The 18557-nt window shown below is 29.7% G+C and overlaps 3 protein-coding genes across 3 annotated transcripts in view; 2 read left to right on the plus strand and 1 right to left on the minus strand.

The window, feature by feature from the left end:
* Window positions 1-98: 98 nt before the first annotated feature.
* LOC134830773 (general transcriptional corepressor trfA) lies at window positions 99-10013 on the plus strand. Its single transcript, XM_063844350.1, has 3 exons — window positions 99-727; window positions 7226-7594; window positions 8474-10013. The coding sequence occupies exons 1-3, from the start codon at window positions 125-127 to the stop codon at window positions 9641-9643; spliced, it is 2142 nt and encodes a 713-aa protein (XP_063700420.1). The 5' UTR covers window positions 99-124; the 3' UTR covers window positions 9644-10013.
* Window positions 9994-10928, minus strand: LOC134830774 (NADH dehydrogenase [ubiquinone] iron-sulfur protein 4, mitochondrial). Its single transcript, XM_063844351.1, has 3 exons — window positions 10778-10928; window positions 10318-10647; window positions 9994-10256 (listed from the first exon to the last, which is right to left on the minus strand). Exons 1-3 carry the CDS (start codon window positions 10822-10824, stop codon window positions 10076-10078), a joined length of 558 nt encoding a protein of 185 aa, XP_063700421.1. The 5' UTR covers window positions 10825-10928; the 3' UTR covers window positions 9994-10075.
* Window positions 10929-12264: 1336 nt separating this feature from the next.
* The window catches only part of LOC134829221 (probable beta-hexosaminidase fdl), a 37575-nt gene continuing 31282 nt past the window's right edge, over window positions 12265-18557 (plus strand). Inside the window, exon 1 of the mRNA XM_063842219.1 lies at window positions 12265-12796. The gene's annotated coding sequence lies outside the window, so the exon portion shown is untranslated. The remainder of the gene's footprint in view (window positions 12797-18557) is intronic.

The raw sequence follows: 18557 nt of genomic DNA on the forward strand, positions 1-18557 counted from the left end.
AACTCCCGAAATCCAATTTTTGTAAATTCCATCAAAAAATAATGCACTACCAAAACCACCTGTTCCGCGTCGTGACCAAAGTTTCTTCAATTTTCTGTGAAAATTTAATGAAAACTCCGCAAAAATGCTGAAACGACTGGACGAAATTGAGAAATATCTCGCGTACATCCGTCAAAGCATCGAAAAAGACAAGGAAGAGCTCGGATGGCCTCATGACGAATCAAAACCCGACATTCCTGACGACAATAACAACTCCCGAGCTGCAACCTGTCTCGATGATAACAATAACAACCACAAAGCGCATGTCTTGACGGAGAATTTGATAAATATTGGCAGTAACTGCGAAACTGACGGCAGTTGTAGTTCAGCAGCAATCGTGGCAACTACTCCGCGTGTTTATACCTCGATCCGTTTGACGCGACCGACCGAAGAGGAGCTCAATAAATGGGACATTTATCGCCATCAAGAGGACCTGCCACGACCATGGACGTATTTTAAGCTAAACAAAAGTGTCTATCGACCACCCGAGAATATCGTCGATGACTTTAATAATGGCCACATTGCCGATCGACAAAGACGCGAATCGAAACTTTTCAATAATTCGACAAACGATGAAAATTCCCGTCCTCACATGATGAATAAAAACTTAAACAACAACAGCAGCAACATTCTCAACAAAAATTTGACGGATACCAAAACGAATCCATGGAAAGCTCGCGAAGGAAATGTAAGTAAAATTCATTTTTCGGGGAAATTTACATGAAAATCCAATAAAAAAACAAATGAGCTAAGGTTGTTGTCAGTCATTAGGAGAATATTTTTGTAATTGAGACTGACATGACATGACCTAGGTACATATCGAACAAATGAAATAATATTGTTGTGTGCGGTGAAGGAATCCAATATTGATGGCCTATTTATACATTTTATTTGTTGAAATGTTCTATTTCTGTCACGCTTTTTACCCATTTTTTGCATTTTCGATTTCGAATTTAACTCGTTTCCGGTTAAAGTGCTGCAGGTGAAATTTTAAAATGGGTCAAAAGTGATTTCTTAGCAAAAACGTTCCCGTTCCCAGAATTAATTTTTAAGAAAGTGCCCATTTTCCGCCCTTTAAGGCAGACTTATTAGCATATGATAACAACATGTAGTTAAGGCGAGCCTTGGAAAAATAATATGGAACATTACAATATATTGCCAGAAGAAATTGTTTAAAAAAAAAAATAAACAAAGTAAATGAAAATAAAATAATAAATTTTTGTTTAGAAAAATCATAGAAAATAATTATATTAAAAACACATAATTTAAAAATTAATTAATTAATTTAAAAAAATAAATAAAATAACACATAAAAAAATATTTTTTTTTTTTAAATAATCAAAAATAATTTTTGGTAAAACAATATTTTTGAAACTAATCAGTTTTTAATTTTTGGTGAAATAAAACATTAAAATAAAAACTATTTATAAAATAGGGCAGAAATCTCGATACTTTAAATTGGAAATCTCCAACATCGGAAATGTCTATCGTCGTAAACATAAAAAATAAATTCTCATGAATGAAAATTCAAGTCTTCATTTGGACATTTAAGACATATATTTTATTTAAAAAAATAATTATAAGAAGTAACTTAAGATATTTAAGAAAAATAATTTCAAACTATTAAGAATAAATTTAAGACACTATGAAACACGCTATGAAACTGGGAATTAATACGAATAAAAAGTAATTGTGCGAGTTTTTCAATAAAATGTTAAATTTTGATTTATTAAATGCATTTGTAAAAATTTTAATTTATTGGTTTTTAGTTTTTATTACAAAAAATAAGATTTTTGCTAAAAATAATTAATATATTTGACTTAAACAAGTCTATTTCAAAGAAGCCGTACTTTATTAAATAAATAAAAAATACATAATTATGATAAAAATTAACTTGGAAAATGCTTTTGTCATTTAAAAAATGTTAAGGATGTTGATACGAAGAAATCAATATACCATATTTTTTTTAACTACTCATAGTATCAAACTTTGTTTATTCATTAATAGTTTACATCAATAACATTATTTTTGGTTAAGTCAACATATACGGAAATATTTACGTAAAAAACTGTGGTGATGATAACGATTATTAACTAAAGTTTAGTTTGCTGGCGAGTTACCCTTTTGAAAATAGTTTGTTCTAAATTTAAAAATAAGAAAAAAAATAAAATTAATAAGAAAACAAATGACAAGCAGTTCAAAACCTTTGTTCGATGTACCTTTAGTCGACGGATCTAAAAAATTAAACAAAAAAAAAATTAAAATAATCATATGGACAAAATTAAAAATAAAATACTTACCTTTTGATTTCGTTTGCTTGCGCGGTTCCAATGGAGCTGTAAAAAATAGCTATTATCTTACTCTCTTCTTCATCTGCACTCGACTCATCTAAAAAATTAAACAAAAAAAAATTAAAATATTATTGTCAAAAGGACAAATTAAAAAACAAAAAAAAAATCTCACCTATTGTTGACAATTTCTTGTGCGGTACAATCGGAGCTGTTAAATAAAATTAGAAAAATTACAATTTGATTTCGAACAAAAATTTAAAAAAATATTCACCTCTGCTCGATATAGCTGTTCAAAAATAAATAAAATAATTAAAATTTTAAGTCAGTCAATAATTATTATTAATAAAACAATAATTATTTGAAAAAAAAAATATTAAAAAAATTTTTGAATATAGTTCAATTATTTAAGAAAATAATTCTGATAGTCGAAGTATATTATGAAAATTAAATTATTATTTAAAAAATTAAAAAAATATAATATTATTCCAAGGCTCATGTTTAGGTCTTCAAAAAACGCCCACCACAGCTCGATTACTACATTTTACATTTTACTTTTAATCAAAAGGAGGCAAAAACACCGGGTACGAAACAAACTTGCATGACTCACAGCCATTAAAGTCATGTTGTTGAAAAAAAAAATACAAAAAATTCGAATTGAGCTCGCGCGGTACCTTTTGCGATATTGATCCTTGTAAATTTTCCCGAACATATCTTGTCTCTCACGGTATTTATGTTTGAACACAGCTCCGACAAAAAAAAAACCTATAATAAAATTAGAACTTGTCAACAGTTACAAATAGTTCTCCGAACAAGTTTTTGCTTCGTGAAAGGCAATAACTTTCCTCGTCGTCGAGCTATCATCAACAGTCAGTGGCGTCATTGTTGAAGAGGGTCGTGTACCTGTCTCGATGATTTAACTTTTATTACTTATTTATCGATGTAGCTTTTTTTTTAATGAATATAATCATTTTATTATCATCATTGTTACTCGTGAACAGAAACGCAAAATGATCTGGGTGGGAAAGTGAACAAAAGAAGGGCTTTGGATAAAAAAAACGATTATTGAACGGATGGGTGTGTTAAACGAAATAATGAATAGTAGTAAAAAAAATATTATTTATCATCAAGGTTACTAATAATTTTTCTTGAAATTAAGTGTTTATCGAATATGAATACACAGGTGACTCAAAGGAAGGCCATTAACCAAGTGAACAATAACAAAAAATAGAGCAGGATGGGGAACGGCTGGAAAAAAAAGTTCCAAGTCATTAAAAGTTTAATTTTATCAGATAATGACGAACGATATTTATCAGTCGCTAATGAGAAAAATATTGACATGACACCACATTCAATTATTTAAGGATTTATTTTTTTCTCGGTGGAAAGTTCATGTGTTGAACATTTGTTGATTGTCTTTTCTGAAAATAGTAAAAAAAGAGTTGATTTGTTATTTTATAGACTAAAGAATTGATTTTCGATTCGAATAATTTTTTTATACGACTTTCGTTCATGTGAACTTGGAATTATTGTTTGTGGTTAAAAGAATCAAAGGAACCTTGAAAGTTTCGCGAATTTTTCGAGTTTTTGGAATTGTTTGTAAGGTTTATAAAAGTTTTTTTTTTGATTAGTGAAAAAAAAATTGAATCACGAACATTATGTTTAAATGACGTCAAAAATATCACTCAAAACATATTTTTTAATAAAGTTTAAACTTCTAGAAATATGAATATTACCTATTAAATCGAAACAATTTTATTGTGAAGTTAAAATTAATTTTCAACATCCCGAAACTTAAGATTTTGTTCTTAAAAAATAATTTTTCATTAAATTAATTGATCCAAATCATTTAACAAGGATCCAAAGTTGACAAAAAAGCGTCTGATCATCATTATCCAACAACTTTATTAGAAAATGAAAATTGTAAAAGAGAAAAGCCAAATTAAAGGAATCATTGATTTATTTTTTTGTGATGATGAACAATTTTCCTCAAGGTTGAAAAGATGAAGGTGCCCTATTTACATATTTATTTATCGTATGGTCAATATAAAAAAGTATCAATGCATTAAATTTCAAATAACAAGGTTTTTAAGCCATGATAATCCAGAAGGCCAGTCGGACTTCATCAATGGACAATCGAATAAAATATGGCTCATTATTTTTCGGGCTTCTCTAAATCTCTAGTTTTGTCTGGCTTTGAAAATGGGTGACGATTTTCCTTCCACAGTCCAGCAGTATTTCCATTCTTTGTCCGGAAGGAAGTTAATTTCAACAAAATTTGCTGCTGTAGCCAATGGTAAATGACGAGATTTGAGTCTACTTCGGGGAGTGTTCCTGAATGATAATAGTCAGCTTTGCATACCTCAAAATACTTGCAGTTAAACCGATCTTTTTCAATCCCAATTATGTCTGATAATAACGGTAGTGAGTTTTATTTTTCTGAAAAACTTCACAGAGATAGAAGAAGAACTTCCATAGTCGGTCCTTGAATCGAAAGTTTTTGTTGCTCAAAATCCAGTTCTTCTACTAACAAGAGTGGCTCTTCATATTTTATTGTTAATGCAACTAAATGTAACACTAAATAAAAGCATTTCCCATGTAATGTTTTTTCATAACTAAATATGTAATACATAACATTGAAGTGATGCATTCTCTTATTTATGTTCTCATGACGGCTCATCACTCGCTAATGGAAGCCGGAATTTTTATAAGTGGGCACAATGAACTTAGTTCTGTCATTATAGTCTCTAAACGCAATAACCTTTTCATTCGGCGCAAGGCTATCGTCGAGAAAGATTCGGGCTATTTTTAGATTCGGATTGGATCCGTATGGATATCCTCAATGTCCCCAAGTCAATTCACTATTGTTTTGCGCCACTCCAATTTCGTACCGTAAAGCAGCGGCTCCCAATTTATGAGAGAAATAATTCGAAGTATTGGATACAAAATATATAGCCATCAAGAGACACGAAACAATCTTTCGCGTTATGGTTCTGTTGTCTCTCCGTTGTCTTTCCGTTATCTTTTTATTCAGTATTGACGCTTTAAATAGTCTAGAAAAAACTATTTCCGATTCTTCTAACCAAAACAATTAACAAAATCCAATTTTCAGAATTTTTTTTCCAAAAATTTTAAAATTTTCTATAAATATTTATGTGTTTTGTGTGATGATTTAATATCTATTTGCAAAATTTCAGTTTAGAGCTTAGACACTTTTTATTCAAAAAAAAAGTCACACAACCGAAAAATTGGGTGCATTCAAGATCACTCATCGCTTCCATCATGATTTTTTTCTGATATATTTTTTCCATCATAAATGTGTTTTTTTGATGAATATTTTTTACTTTTATGTTTTATTTTAACGATTTTTGATGTTTTTTAATAAATTCTACAGTTCATTTTATTTAACTTGAACGCGTTCGAGGAAAAATTTTTTGGAAAAAATCATTGATGTCCATCGATGAGCAATCTTGAATGCACCCATTATTTTTTATTCTTTGGCAAAATAAAATCCTGTCCTGTCTTTGCAATAAAGGTTCAAAGTTCAACATTTTTAGTAACTCTTGATACGACTTTTACTGAAATAAATGTCTGTAAGTTAAAAGTGCAAATAAATAAATAAAACTGAAAAGTTCTTCACCTCATTAACAAACAAACATCATCGACAGACAATTCGCGTAATTTCCCCTGCCTCTAAATTAAAACTTACACAACCACCGCCAATCAATTACCATCCGTTCCGTGTCAGAATGTTGTCTTAGCTTAAAAATGCGATAGTAGAGCACACGCTTCGCAAGACGAGACATTTACAAAACAATTAACAATTTTACCTGCATAACGGCTAAAAAGTAGGTTAATACAGTTTTGCATGTGATTTGAGCCTTTTTTCTTAACAAATTTCTTTCTTTTCATATTTTTTCTTTTGTATCATCAACAACATTACATCACGCGGCTCAGTAATGTTCCATAATGACTTTTGCTATTATTTTGTACTTTTGCACGCTTCTTCAGTAATCAAGACATTGAAAATAAGTGTTCTCGTTAAATCGCGGTAGCATGACTCGTTTCTTGTCTCGCAGCAACAAAAAAAATTAAAAGGTATTTACGAGTGATATGATCCGCCGCTGTACGACGAATAAATAATAATTACGAAGGAAATTTAACGGAAGTACAAATACGCCATAAATGAGGGAGAGGAGGGCGGCTTGCATGCAACCCACTTCTTTTTGCGGCAAAAATGACAAACAAAGGTGGTTTTTGTGTGTGCCAGCCGGAAAATGAGGTTGTTTGCGAGACGTTCGCCGAAGACATTGCCCTATGAAGTGATTTTTTGTTGTCTTTGTCTACGCCGCACGAATAAATAGGCCATTGTCCCTCGATATTTTTTGGAAATAGATCGATAGTAGACGACGTTACGTAATGCCTTGAGCTCGATTTCAACCCTTTTCCACCCTTTTAGGGTTTGCCGGTTGTAAAAAACAACTGTGATAATCCGATTTTGTCCCACTTTTGACTCCGTTCGTCAAAATTTGTACAAAAAATAATCATAAGCGCCATCGCAAGACATTGTAAATGGAAAATTTGCATTAAAATCCGATTTATGACTGTGTTAATGGTCGTCTATTATGCCCCACACTGCCCCACGTCCAATAACAAAGAGGAGTGGAATTTTTCGATTTAAAAGTCGCGATAAGCAAAAATGCGAGTAGTAGGACACTCGAAGTGTTTTATAGCCGGCTATTTACAAAAGTGCCGTTATTTATTAAATCAGAGTGGCACTCGTGAAAAATTATTTTTCGTTTCCGCCGTCGAATTACAATCCCTTTTAGTGACTTTTATGACAAGCTAAGGCTTTTAGACCAAAATTTATAATTTTTTTTTATTGTTTTTCGTTGCAGGAAATTGACCAATGGGTAACTGATGCCTTCTACTCGTACTTTCCCAGTTTGAATGAAACGCGGCGCGACAAGAAGCTGAAGTTGGCTCGCGATCGTCAACACGACTACAACGAATATGTGAAGCAAATTCCCGAGCCGATTCCTAAAAGAGAACAACTTCGTCAGAAGCGCGAGCAGTATTTGTCGCAAATAAAACGGGCGGAACTTACGTCAGCTTCATCCAACGACGACGCATCCAGTAGTAACGGATCTGCGGGAGGTCGTCCAACAACACCGAAACAACGCTTGATACAAGACTTGCAACACATTGGGCTTCCTGCGATGCTCCAAACGGACGTCATTGAGCAGCGTGAACGCAAAAATGCTGAAGTAAGATTTTTTTAATTTTTTTTTTTGTTTTTTTGTCTTTAAAAAAAGTTTAAAATTTTACGAGAAAATTCGTGTTTCTCACAATTTTTTACAAGTTTTAAATTATTTCATTTTATTTTTAAATAAAATATGGATATTAATGAAATGGAATTAATAATAAATAAATGATGAAAAATTGATTTAAATTAATTTTAAAAAAATAGTTAATTTAAAATTAATTTAAAGTTAAAATATTTAACATTTTTTTTATAAAACTTTTTAATAAAAAAAAATAATTTATAAAACTAAAATTAAATTAAAAAATTAATTTAATTAAAATTATTTAAATTTATAATCAAATTATTTAAAATAATTATATTTTTTGGAAAATTTTAGTTAATTATTTAAAAAAAAAAATTTAATAAATTTTAAAAATTAATTGATTAAAATTATCTTTAAAAACATTAATTTAACTTAAATTAAATTTAAAGTCAGAAATTTTTAAAATAAAAATTAATCATAAAAAAATTTTATTAACAAAAAAAAAATAAATCGACTAAAAACTAAAATTTAAAATCGAATCATTAAATCTCAAAATAAATAAATTAAAATTAATTTTAAAAATTAATTGAATAATTTAAAATATTTTTTAAAATTTCTTGAAAAAGATTTTGGGATATTTTATAAAAAAAATAGTGAAAAAAAATTACTAAAAATATTTTATTTAATTTTTTTGACAATACCTAATTCAAGATTTTTTTTACTTCAAAAGTTCTGAATTCAGTGTTAATTTTGAATATTTTTAGTTACACGGTCAAAAATTGTTCAAATATGCCTTAAATTTAATAATTTATATTTAAAAAAAATAAATTTTATTAAAATTTTCATTAATTTTTGCAGGAAGAAGCGGAGAAACGTGCCATTTACCAACAAGAATTACTCCGCCAGATCGAAGAAAAGAAGAGAAATCTCGAAAAACTCCGAAAACAACAAGAAGAGGAAGAATATCGCGTCACCCGTGAACTCGAAAACCAACTTTTGACGCTGCGCCTCGAAGAAGAACTGGCCAAACAAGGCAAAAAGCTCGCTCGAACTCGTGCCGTAGCCAATCGAGACTCCCTGCGACGTCAAACACTCCTTTCCAACTTGATGAACGACAAAAACATTGCCGCCTCAAAAGATCCCCTCGACAAAGCAATGACAAAAAACTTACTTGATTTCTCCGAAAATCCCCTCAACGACTCAAATTCAGTTCGCAAGGAGGACGAAAACAAAATCTACACATATTTCACGAATTCAGCCAAAATTGATAAACAGCTGTCAAATAGCAGTTCTTCGAGTTCCTCCACAGCCGATGACTTGCTCGTGCTTCCCCACATCAATCGTTACCAATATTGCAAAAAGTGTCGTTACGACATCGATGACTCCTTTTTGAACTTTGTGGCATCGTCCCCGTCATCGACGTCACCCAAAGATGCCAATCGCATCAAAAGTTGCTTCCATTGTCACATCTTGGACCACAAATTGAGCGACAAATTGTGCCAGGATTGTCACAAAACGTTCAAGAAACTCTCGAACGGGTGTCAAAAGTGCCTCAATTCCAAGGAATTTTGCGAATTTTGTCAGAAAAATGACCACAATTTTTGTCCGTTTTGCACCGATCGGCACGAACCCATCAAAGACAGCAACAACAACAAGCAGGATTTGAACAACAACATGTCGCCCGAGCAAATTTTCAATAATGTCGCGATCGTGCCGATGCCAAAGCGTTACATGGACGAACAAAATCGCTTACCGAAGTTCATCAACAACGAAAACGAGACAAATTCGAAGAAATCGGCCGTAAAACCGCTCGTTTCACCTCGAACAGCGGAATCAAAGTTGCCGCGCAGCAGTTTTCGTCGTTTGGAACAAAAATGGGAAGTGCCCGCTGTTCGGAGATTTTCAGTCCATCCAAATGCCGCAGGAGTTGCTGATGCAAATAACGGCCAAATTGACACTTTTACTGAAGTGGGAGCCTTTAAGAAGCAGTTGCAGACGGAATGTATCAAAGAAACCGCTTCGGAGTAGAATTTTACACTTTTTCACATTCTCTAGAATCACTTTTTAGGACAAGTAGCTTTAACCTTAAGTCTTCTATCTCGATGTATTTTTTTCTAACGTTAATTATTGCCTTTGTAAAGTCAAGTAGAAAAATTGTAAACTTGATTAAGTAGCTTGCAAAAATATTTAAAATTAATATTTTTAAAAAAATTGTAACCCAGTTCGGGATTTTTTTGATTGTTGTGTGAAATATTATTTAATTTTAACGTTAAGTTTGACGAAATCCATTGTTAAGCTCCGAGCATGTGAGCATGAAACTTTTTGTTAATTAGTTTTTAAAAAAATGAATGATTGATTCAAGAAATAAGAGAACAAAATGAAATATTAACTACTTAAATTGTGTCTCATTTTGTATTCAACAATTATTTTTTTTACTTTTTACACGAAAAACGGCGATTTTTACTTGGTCGAAACTCGGGTGCGACGATTCCAGGCGAAATTTACGCCGTAGTTCTTGACGCGATGTGGCTTTTCCTTGACTTCACCGTCGACGAACCATCTCCAGCCATTTTTCTCACAATGTTCAATTGCCTCTTCCTTTGAGTTGAATTCTACTTTCATGTTGGAAAGTGGATCGCCACTAAAAATAATTTAAAAAAAAAATAAAAATTATTTCTAAGAGAAAAAATTAGGAAATTTACGTGGATGTCCATCCCATCAAAGGATTCTCCCAACGTTCACGATTATCGAACTCGATTTCCCAGTGGTGCAAGTTATCGGTGCCACTTTGCATGGAATTCTTGGCAGGCACGTAGATGCGGACACGACGCGTCTTCACATGTTCCTCCGGAAGTCCCATAATTGGGCTCATGTCGACTTTCTTGGGTACCGTGATGGTGCCAGCGAGTTTTTGTTTTTGTTTGATTTCTTCGGGTTTGAGAGTGACGACGGTATTTTCCTCAATTGGGGCTTCCTTCGAGGATAAGGGATCCTTGCGGACGACAGATGACGTCGAAAAGGACGAACGGAGCCTAAAAGTAGAAAATTGTGATAGAGATTTGTCAACAAATGATTATGCAATGAAGTTGGAGAAACGGATTTTTGTAAATTTTACGAATTGAAGAAGAGCTGATGAAGAATTAATGATTGATGGAGACTCACCATTGTGTGGCACCTAATCTGCTGAGGTTTCTAAAGACCAGAGCCATGTTGAATTGGGAGAAAACCAAATTTTCCGATTAAATTTTCCTGAGCAACCAGGTTTTCTCGTACGTTGTACGGTTTGTGTAGTGTTTTGACAGCAAAAATTGTTTTGTTTTTTGGGTTTTCGAAAAAATCTTAAATGTGATATGGGATCCAGAACAGTGACCGGAGGCATACAAAATTTAAGGCGACCAGATGTTCCGGTTATCACTTCCATTTGTCTCATAGCACTTCCAGCAAATTTTTTGGTACAATTTCAGCGAATTTTCGGTGCACTTCAAAAAAAATTTGATGCAGTTCCAGAAATTGTTGCTTTGGAATATTTGATGAATTGAAAGAGTGCAACAAGATCTAAGAGCACTCGGTGTAAGAGACTGATGGAATTTCGCGAAAGACAGACTACGTAGGAAACTCATCTTAAGCTCGGCTAAATTCAAGTCTTTGATGTAAAGTCGTCTAAGTAAGTAAGGATGGTTACAATAAATGGAGACAGTCTTATTTCTTTACATTAAATAATTACTTAAAAGCAGTTTGGATATTACAACCTCGACTGGTCTCGTCCCATTTACCATGTCGAAATGTAATGCATTCTCCAATACTCCTTGACTTATACAGAAAATTTTTGTGAAAACGTCTTCGACTTGGTGATTTCGGTAGAGTATATCTGTTTCTAGCGGATATTTTATTTTGCTCTCATTCTGCATGGCAGAATTTTATTTTTTCCCTTTTGTTGACAATAGGGACATCCACAAGAAGCAGAAGGTTCCATTGTTTCAGTGCATTTGCTTCTAGCTGGATAGAAATAATCTCGGTTATCTATAAATGTTTCTTGTATTTCGCTAAAAAAGAGGAAAAAGCATCGAAGTCGTCCAGTTCTCAACTTCTAGGAGCTCTTTGATGGTAAGCAAAATTGTCCATCCAGTTAGTTGTGGTGAATTCGCGAATGCTGTGCCATCAACTTCTATTGTGAATGCCAATGTGTTGTTTGGCGATAAACGTGTGCCTGTAAAATATATATAAAATTAGTGAATTGGTCAAAACTTGCAAAAGCAAAGATATATGATCGATCAAAGGAAGATAAATTTATATGTGAAAGGTATTTTAATTTTTTACTTTTAATTTAATTTAAAAAATTTCTCAAGTAAGAAAATATTTCAGCACAGTTTAAGATTTTTAGTATTTTTGAACTTATTTAAAACTAAAATATAAAATAATTATTGACAATTCATAAAAAACGGAAAATTTGCATTTTTGTCAAATATTTAAGTAAGAAAAATAATTTTTCGCGTCATTTTTTAACATTTTAAACCATTTTGAATATTAAACATTTTAAATCCATTTTTAAAAAAAAATTTCAATGGAAAGTTCTTCCAATAATCGAGGACAGTCCCCGTAAACCGTTGACATCTGGTCACCCTACCCGCAAATCTGTTGTTGTTGTTGGAGCGAAGACGGAAAATCTCGTCGGAAAACACGAAAAAATTGACTTGAAAACTGAGAAAATCCCCTCGTCCTGCTCGGAACGTGTTCGTGCATCGTCCGTACCTGTCTCCGTTCAAGGAACCCCGAATAGCAACAACCCAAAAGTGTTAAAATACCTGAAAAAAATTCCCGAAGACTTTCTCACTTTAAAAAATTTAATTTGCTAATTAAAAGAAAATCTCTAAAAATCAAAAACCAGTGAACTCCAGTTGAAAACTCAAAGAAAAAACGCGAAAATTATCAAAAATAACAATTTCGGCAACAAGAAAAATGCAAATCTAGAGCAAGAGAGTGTTGTTTTGGTCTCACTACCTCTCGGATTGACACAAATATTGCCGAAAAAAGGTAAAAATCAGTGAAAAATTGACCAAAAATCAATTGTGGCAGCTTAAAAATCGTAAAAAACGTAAAAGTAACAGGAAATTTCAAGCAAAAAGTGCAGCTAAAAGTCAAAAAGTCGTAAAAGAACGTAAAGTGAAAGCAATCACATCTCAGGTAGGTGCTACATACTTTCCGTAGACACTAAAATTTATGTATACGAGACACTGTCTGAAGTGTTTTGTGCTAACGGGAGAAAGGTTTTCGATGTTTTCATTTTAAAAAAAGTTGACTTTGTCGCATTTTAACCCGTTTTTAGAGCGGATTTCCGACCAAAAAGTCGCTTTTTTAATTTTTTAAAATGCGGCATGAAAATTCTTCACAACTCCCCCTCTTTATTTTGTGTGCGCTGCGTACGACACTCAATTAGAATGCAAAAAATGTTCGTAAATTCAATAAAGTGCAATCGTTTCGTCCATTTATCTACTCAATTACTACTAGAATATGCACGGAGAGTATTATACAAATTGCCAATTATATTCTATTTTTACGTCGTGTCTCCATCGCCACCGTCGTCGCTACATGGCTTTAATAGAGCAATTATGTAACGGAATTAGAGTAAATGTGATGATACATAAATTAAGAAGAACGAACGCTCGCTGTGGGAGAGAAGGCAATTTTTCGGATCGTCATCGCATGGAAATGTGCAATTAAGATGTTTAGATGCTCACGTTCGCTTCCGTCGTCGTCCGGTCGTTACAAAACAAACAATTAGACATCATCCTCAATTTTTTCTAATCATCTCGTCATGATCTGTCTGTCTGTCAACATGAGCATCAAGTTACCAGTGGTGGACCTTAAATTTCCCCAAAAAAATTTTTTGTTCCTCAAACCAAAAGAAACGAAAATAAATTGCCAATAATCCGTAAAAGTTGTCATCTCAATTACAAAATTTGCTTAATAAATGTGTTTGAACAGTAATTGAGTCATCAATGTGATGGATGTAATTGTATCGCTTTTTATCCACTAAAATGAGCAAAGTATCTCTGTACAATTCATCTTTTGTTACAGCTACTGACTGATGCGGGAAACGTACTTAATTCGTCATTATTCGTACTTTTTTGTAACGATCAGCGTAGCATAGAACGAGACACGTCCATAAATATTAAAATAAATTATATTGTTCGCCGCGTTTCAGTTAAGCTTGTTATCACACGAGAATTATTTTGTATTTATTTTTATTGTATTTATTTGGCGTGTCAAACAGTGGACGTTTGTGTGGCAAGTCGACGCGTGGAAAAATACGTTTGATTAGCTTGCACCAAGAAAAAAAGTGCGTGGTGTAATATTTATTGTTGTTTTTTTTTTTTCGTGAATAAAGTTCAAAAAACTCATCGAGGATTTTGTGGGAAGAAAATTTCAATAGGAAAAGAGGTATTTATAAGAATATTTTTTTTTAATTTGTGAACTCAATTATATTACAGTGAATTTGTATAATTATTTAAAATTGGAATTAAATTATTTTCCAAAATTCTATAAAAATTCATTTTATTTTATTTTTTTTTATTTGAAGTAAAAAAAAGTTTATAATGTCAAAACATCATTCATTTCGTTCATTAAATTTTATCAGAATTTTTTTAGTATAGTATTTAGGGGATAAAATTCTGACTCATGACTCATTGTTACTCTTTTAAGGTGCTTATATTGTTTTGGGCTCAAAATCTCTAAACATAAAAACTTTGACTAAATTTATACAACATGACCTCGTACTAAAAAAAAAATTACTAGAATACACATATTTAAAAAATCTGCCCTTAAGCTTCTAAGTATATTTTTTGCATCTTATCTAAACCTTTTTCTACTTAAATTTTAAATTATAAAATAAATTATAATTTTTGGTTGAAGTAAAAAAAAATATTTAAAAAATGAACTACTTTTGAAAAGTTTTAATAAAAATATAAAAAGTTTAATAATGAATTTTTATTAAAAAAAAATGCTTTCATGAAATGAAATTTATCTAATTAATACAAATCTTTCAATTTTGAATGCCAATTTATTACTTTTTTTTAAATCAAGAAAATCATTTAAAATTTTTTTTAAATATAAATAATAATAATTTAAAATTTAAATAAAAATAAATCAATAACACATATTATATTTTTTTAAAAAAATGACTAAAAAAATAAAAAAAAATTATATATAAAATTACTGAATTCGACTTTTACTTTTTAAATATTCAATGGTTTTACCGATTAAAATACATTTTTGAAATAAACGTCTTAAATATTTTACAATGAGATTTGACCTGGATGTAAAGATATTTAGAACTTTTGGCGGTCCTGGAGCACTTTTTCCTCGTTCCCGGGAAATTTACAAAAATCATGAAGAAACATTAAATTTTTAAGATTAAAATGGGGAAATTTTATAATTTTAAAATTAAAATTTACAAGGTACTTAAAAAAATGTATAAAATTGACTTGATTTATGTTTTTTTCAATATCTTGGGGTAAATATAATTTTGGGAAATGAGTTTGGTTCCCGGTAAAAAATAACCTTTTTTCATGTCTGACTTTTGGTACCTATTTTGAAGAGCGAATCTTTCTTAGTTGGTCAAAATCTTGGTCCTTTGATTTATGATTTAAACTGGTTTTGGTCATTTTTTATGATGATGATTCATAACAAGGTTCCTCGGTATCTTAAAAAAATTCTATTCTGAGCTCATATAAATAGCAGTGAATTTAGTTTAAATGATCAGTAGAGGCATTTCTTTCACTGAGAAAAGACCTGAAAAAAAAAATAACTTGATCTCTTCAAAGAAAGTTTTGAGAGTTCGGAATCTATTTTATTGTATGATAAATTTTTTCAATAGCATAATCTTCATTTATTTTTAAGTAAAACATGATTTTTTTTTTCTAAAAACAAAAGTATTTTAACTTTTTTAAATAACATAAAGTATGTCAAGTAATTAAACCCAAATTTAATTTTTTTGAAAAAAAAAACAAAAAATACTCTTATTTTATTATTTTTTTTATTTTCCTTGTAAATTTACAATATTTTATAATAATTAATTTTTTTATTTAATATTAGTAAAAAGCGGGTATTTAACGACCTCTTTACTTATTATTTTTCTTAATTTTAACAAAATTTTACATGTGCTTTATTTTTTATGACAACTATAAGTACTTCACTAGATTAATTTACTTTTCATCATCTACTAACATTTTTCGAGACAATAAATTTTTTAATTCTCTGTTTTCATTAAATACTTTTTTTGTTTCTTTTTCTCTTGTTGCTCTGTTTATAAATCATAAAAATTTTAAAACTTTTTTTTCTTCTCATGTACATACATATAAATAGCGGGCTAATTGTTTTAATTTAATTTTTTTTTTATCACAGTTAACAAAGTTTCTCTCCTTCGTCTCTTCTCGTTCAATAATTCGTAAGAAGGTTGCCTCGCTTTTTTTGTTTATTTTTTATTTTATTTCCTTATCATCGCGCTGTATCTCCTTAGAGCAGAAAATATAACATTAAACGTTTGAAGAGTTAATAGGGTCATGTTTTGACGCCTTATCAATTAAATTACTCTGTAGAGTAGAGGTAAAGAACGAAAAAAAAGTTATTCGTATTTTCGCACTCAAGCATGTCGTTGCTTTGTTGATTTGTATCGCACACAGTACAATTAAACTTTTTTTCCGGTCCTCTAACCTTGACTTAGATTTAAATGTGTGATAAATTATAAAATTTATTTTTGTGGAAAAATCTCGTCAATTTTATTTATTTATTTTATATTTTTAAAGAGAATTTAAAACTTTCTAATAATAAAAAAGAGGTTTCAAATTTTTAAAAATAAATAAATTTTGAAAAATATTTTATTAAAAATTATTTGGTTTTTTCTTGAATTAAATTTTAAAAAAATAATTTACTAATTAATTTATTTTAATTTAAAAAAAAATAATTAAAAATTTAATTAATTTTTTTTAAATGCCTAAAATAAAATGAAAAAAAAATTATGAAAAAAAAAATTAAAAATTAAATTTGAATTTAAAAATTGCAATTATTAAATTTTTTGATTGATTGACAAATTTTTTTCGTAAATTTCGGTTGAATGACCTTAAAATTAAAATTTTTATTTTTTTTTGTGATAAGACTATCAATAGTGGAGATTTCTGGTACTTTGTTCATAAGTGCTTGAAAAATATAAAAATTTCCCCTTGAAATAACATATTTGAGACTAATATTTTCCAATTTCCACTATAATTTCCTCTATAATAACTCCTTGTGTGTAAATTCATTCCTGCTCCGATATATTTTCCCTTTTTGCGCTAAATATCAACCTGTATTACCTAAGTAGTAGTATTATTAGTAAGAAAAACTTTGTTCGTGCAGTGCACTACTATAAAATATGTTTTTGTTTGTTTGTGTGGGAGTGTCTTTATCGTACATACATTGCACGATGCCACGACTCACAATCAGTTAATATGTAAAATATATCTCTCACGTGAATGTAGCTTCGATATTTTTCTGTGCTAAAAATATACAACACAAAAAATCAATAAAACTGTAATTTTTACTATTTGACTTTCCGAATAAAATAATTTTTCATGGAGAGAACTGTGTTTGCTTGTTTGTTTGTCTCTTTGTTCCGTTCCATGAAATGTTTCATTAAAAATTGATATATTTTTCTTTTCGTCAAATTTGCTCGTCGTGACCATAACTGATAGTTTTTTTTGATGTTTGTTCTAGTTTTTTGTTTTTTTTTTTGTCCTTTTGTCAAGTGACATGAAAAATAATATAATTCAATAATTCATGAGTGAAAATTGACACTAATAGGCAGGTGCAATTTTTAAAAATGTTTTCCGTTTTAAACTAATTTTTTTTTTAAATTTGTAAATGTTAAAAAAAATTAAATTGAATAAAATAAAATAAAAATAAAATAAAATTTAATTAATTAATAATACCTAATAGTTAAAACTTTATTTTATAATATTCTTTGTCGTTTTAAATAGATTTTTTTTAAATTAAATTAATTAATATTATTTACTTAAAAATTTATTTTATTTTATGAACAAATTAAATAATTTTAGATTATAATTTTTTTTAAATTTTGTTAAGACGTTAAAGATTTTTAAAAATATATTTTCTCATAAAAATTGATAATTAACCTATACAAATTTATTAAATTTATCTCAAAAAATATTAAACACCATAAAAAAAATTATATTGATACAAAAAACTTTAAATTTTACTCAAAAACTATAGACCAATTTATTTTTTAGTCAAAATAACATTAATTTTTGACTAAAAATTTATTAAATTAAATTAAAAATCAATTTTAGAACAAGTGAAATATTTAGATAAAATAAAAAAAAATATTTAAAAAATTAAAATAAATTAATTATTAGAAATTTAATAGAAATTATCTCTTTAATTAATTTTTACATATTTTTTAGTGAAAAATAATTATTTTAAATAATTAATTTTAAATTAAAACTTAAATTAAATTTAAATTATTAAATAAAAAAAAATTAAGCTAAATTAAGTTTTTTTTGGACTTTTTCATAATTTTTCCTTTCTATTTAAAGTGAAACATTTTTCCAAATCACACTTGCCTAAAATATTTATTTTTTGTTTGTTGTTATGAAAGTCAATGAAACGTAAAAACTTCTAAAAAAAATTGATTTTGACTTATAAAAAGAACTTTAAGACAAAAAAAAACAAGAAACAGGTCATTGACTTGATTAAACATATCCACTTTGTTCTAATTTAATTGCCGCTTCGTACGTTGGCAATCCCGTGCTATCGATAATTTGACTCATATCCAGCCTAATTATCCCGTTCTCGTTGATTTGTTGAAGGTTATGCGTTGCTGTCGTCGTAGCTGAATTGTTGTTGTTGTTGTTGTCGTCACTCATCATGTCGTCGTTACTTAATCCGTTAT

This window comes from Culicoides brevitarsis, chromosome 2 (assembly GCF_036172545.1).
Source record: "Culicoides brevitarsis isolate CSIRO-B50_1 chromosome 2, AGI_CSIRO_Cbre_v1, whole genome shotgun sequence".
Taxonomy (NCBI): domain Eukaryota; kingdom Metazoa; phylum Arthropoda; class Insecta; order Diptera; family Ceratopogonidae; genus Culicoides; species Culicoides brevitarsis.

What these genes read in the sequence shown, in the direction of transcription:
- LOC134830773 (XM_063844350.1), top strand. Translation starts at nt 125, where the DNA reads ATGCTGAAACGACTGGACGAAATTGAGAAATATCTCGCGTACATCCGT. An exon ending in GGAAAGCTCGCGAAGGAAAT is followed by an intron (nt 728 to 7,225) that starts GTAAGTAAAATT and finishes TTTTCGTTGCAG; the next exon opens with GAAATTGACCAATGGGTAAC. An exon ending in GTGAACGCAAAAATGCTGAA is followed by an intron (nt 7,595 to 8,473) that starts GTAAGATTTTTT and finishes TAATTTTTGCAG; the next exon opens with GAAGAAGCGGAGAAACGTGC.
- LOC134830774 (XM_063844351.1), bottom strand. Translation starts at nt 10,824, where the DNA reads ATGGCTCTGGTCTTTAGAAACCTCAGCAGATTAGGTGCCACACAATG. An exon ending in AGATTAGGTGCCACACAATG is followed by an intron (nt 10,648 to 10,777) that starts GTGAGTCTCCAT and finishes TTCTACTTTTAG; the next exon opens with GCTCCGTTCGTCCTTTTCGA. An exon ending in TTGATGGGATGGACATCCAC is followed by an intron (nt 10,257 to 10,317) that starts GTAAATTTCCTA and finishes AATTATTTTTAG; the next exon opens with TGGCGATCCACTTTCCAACA.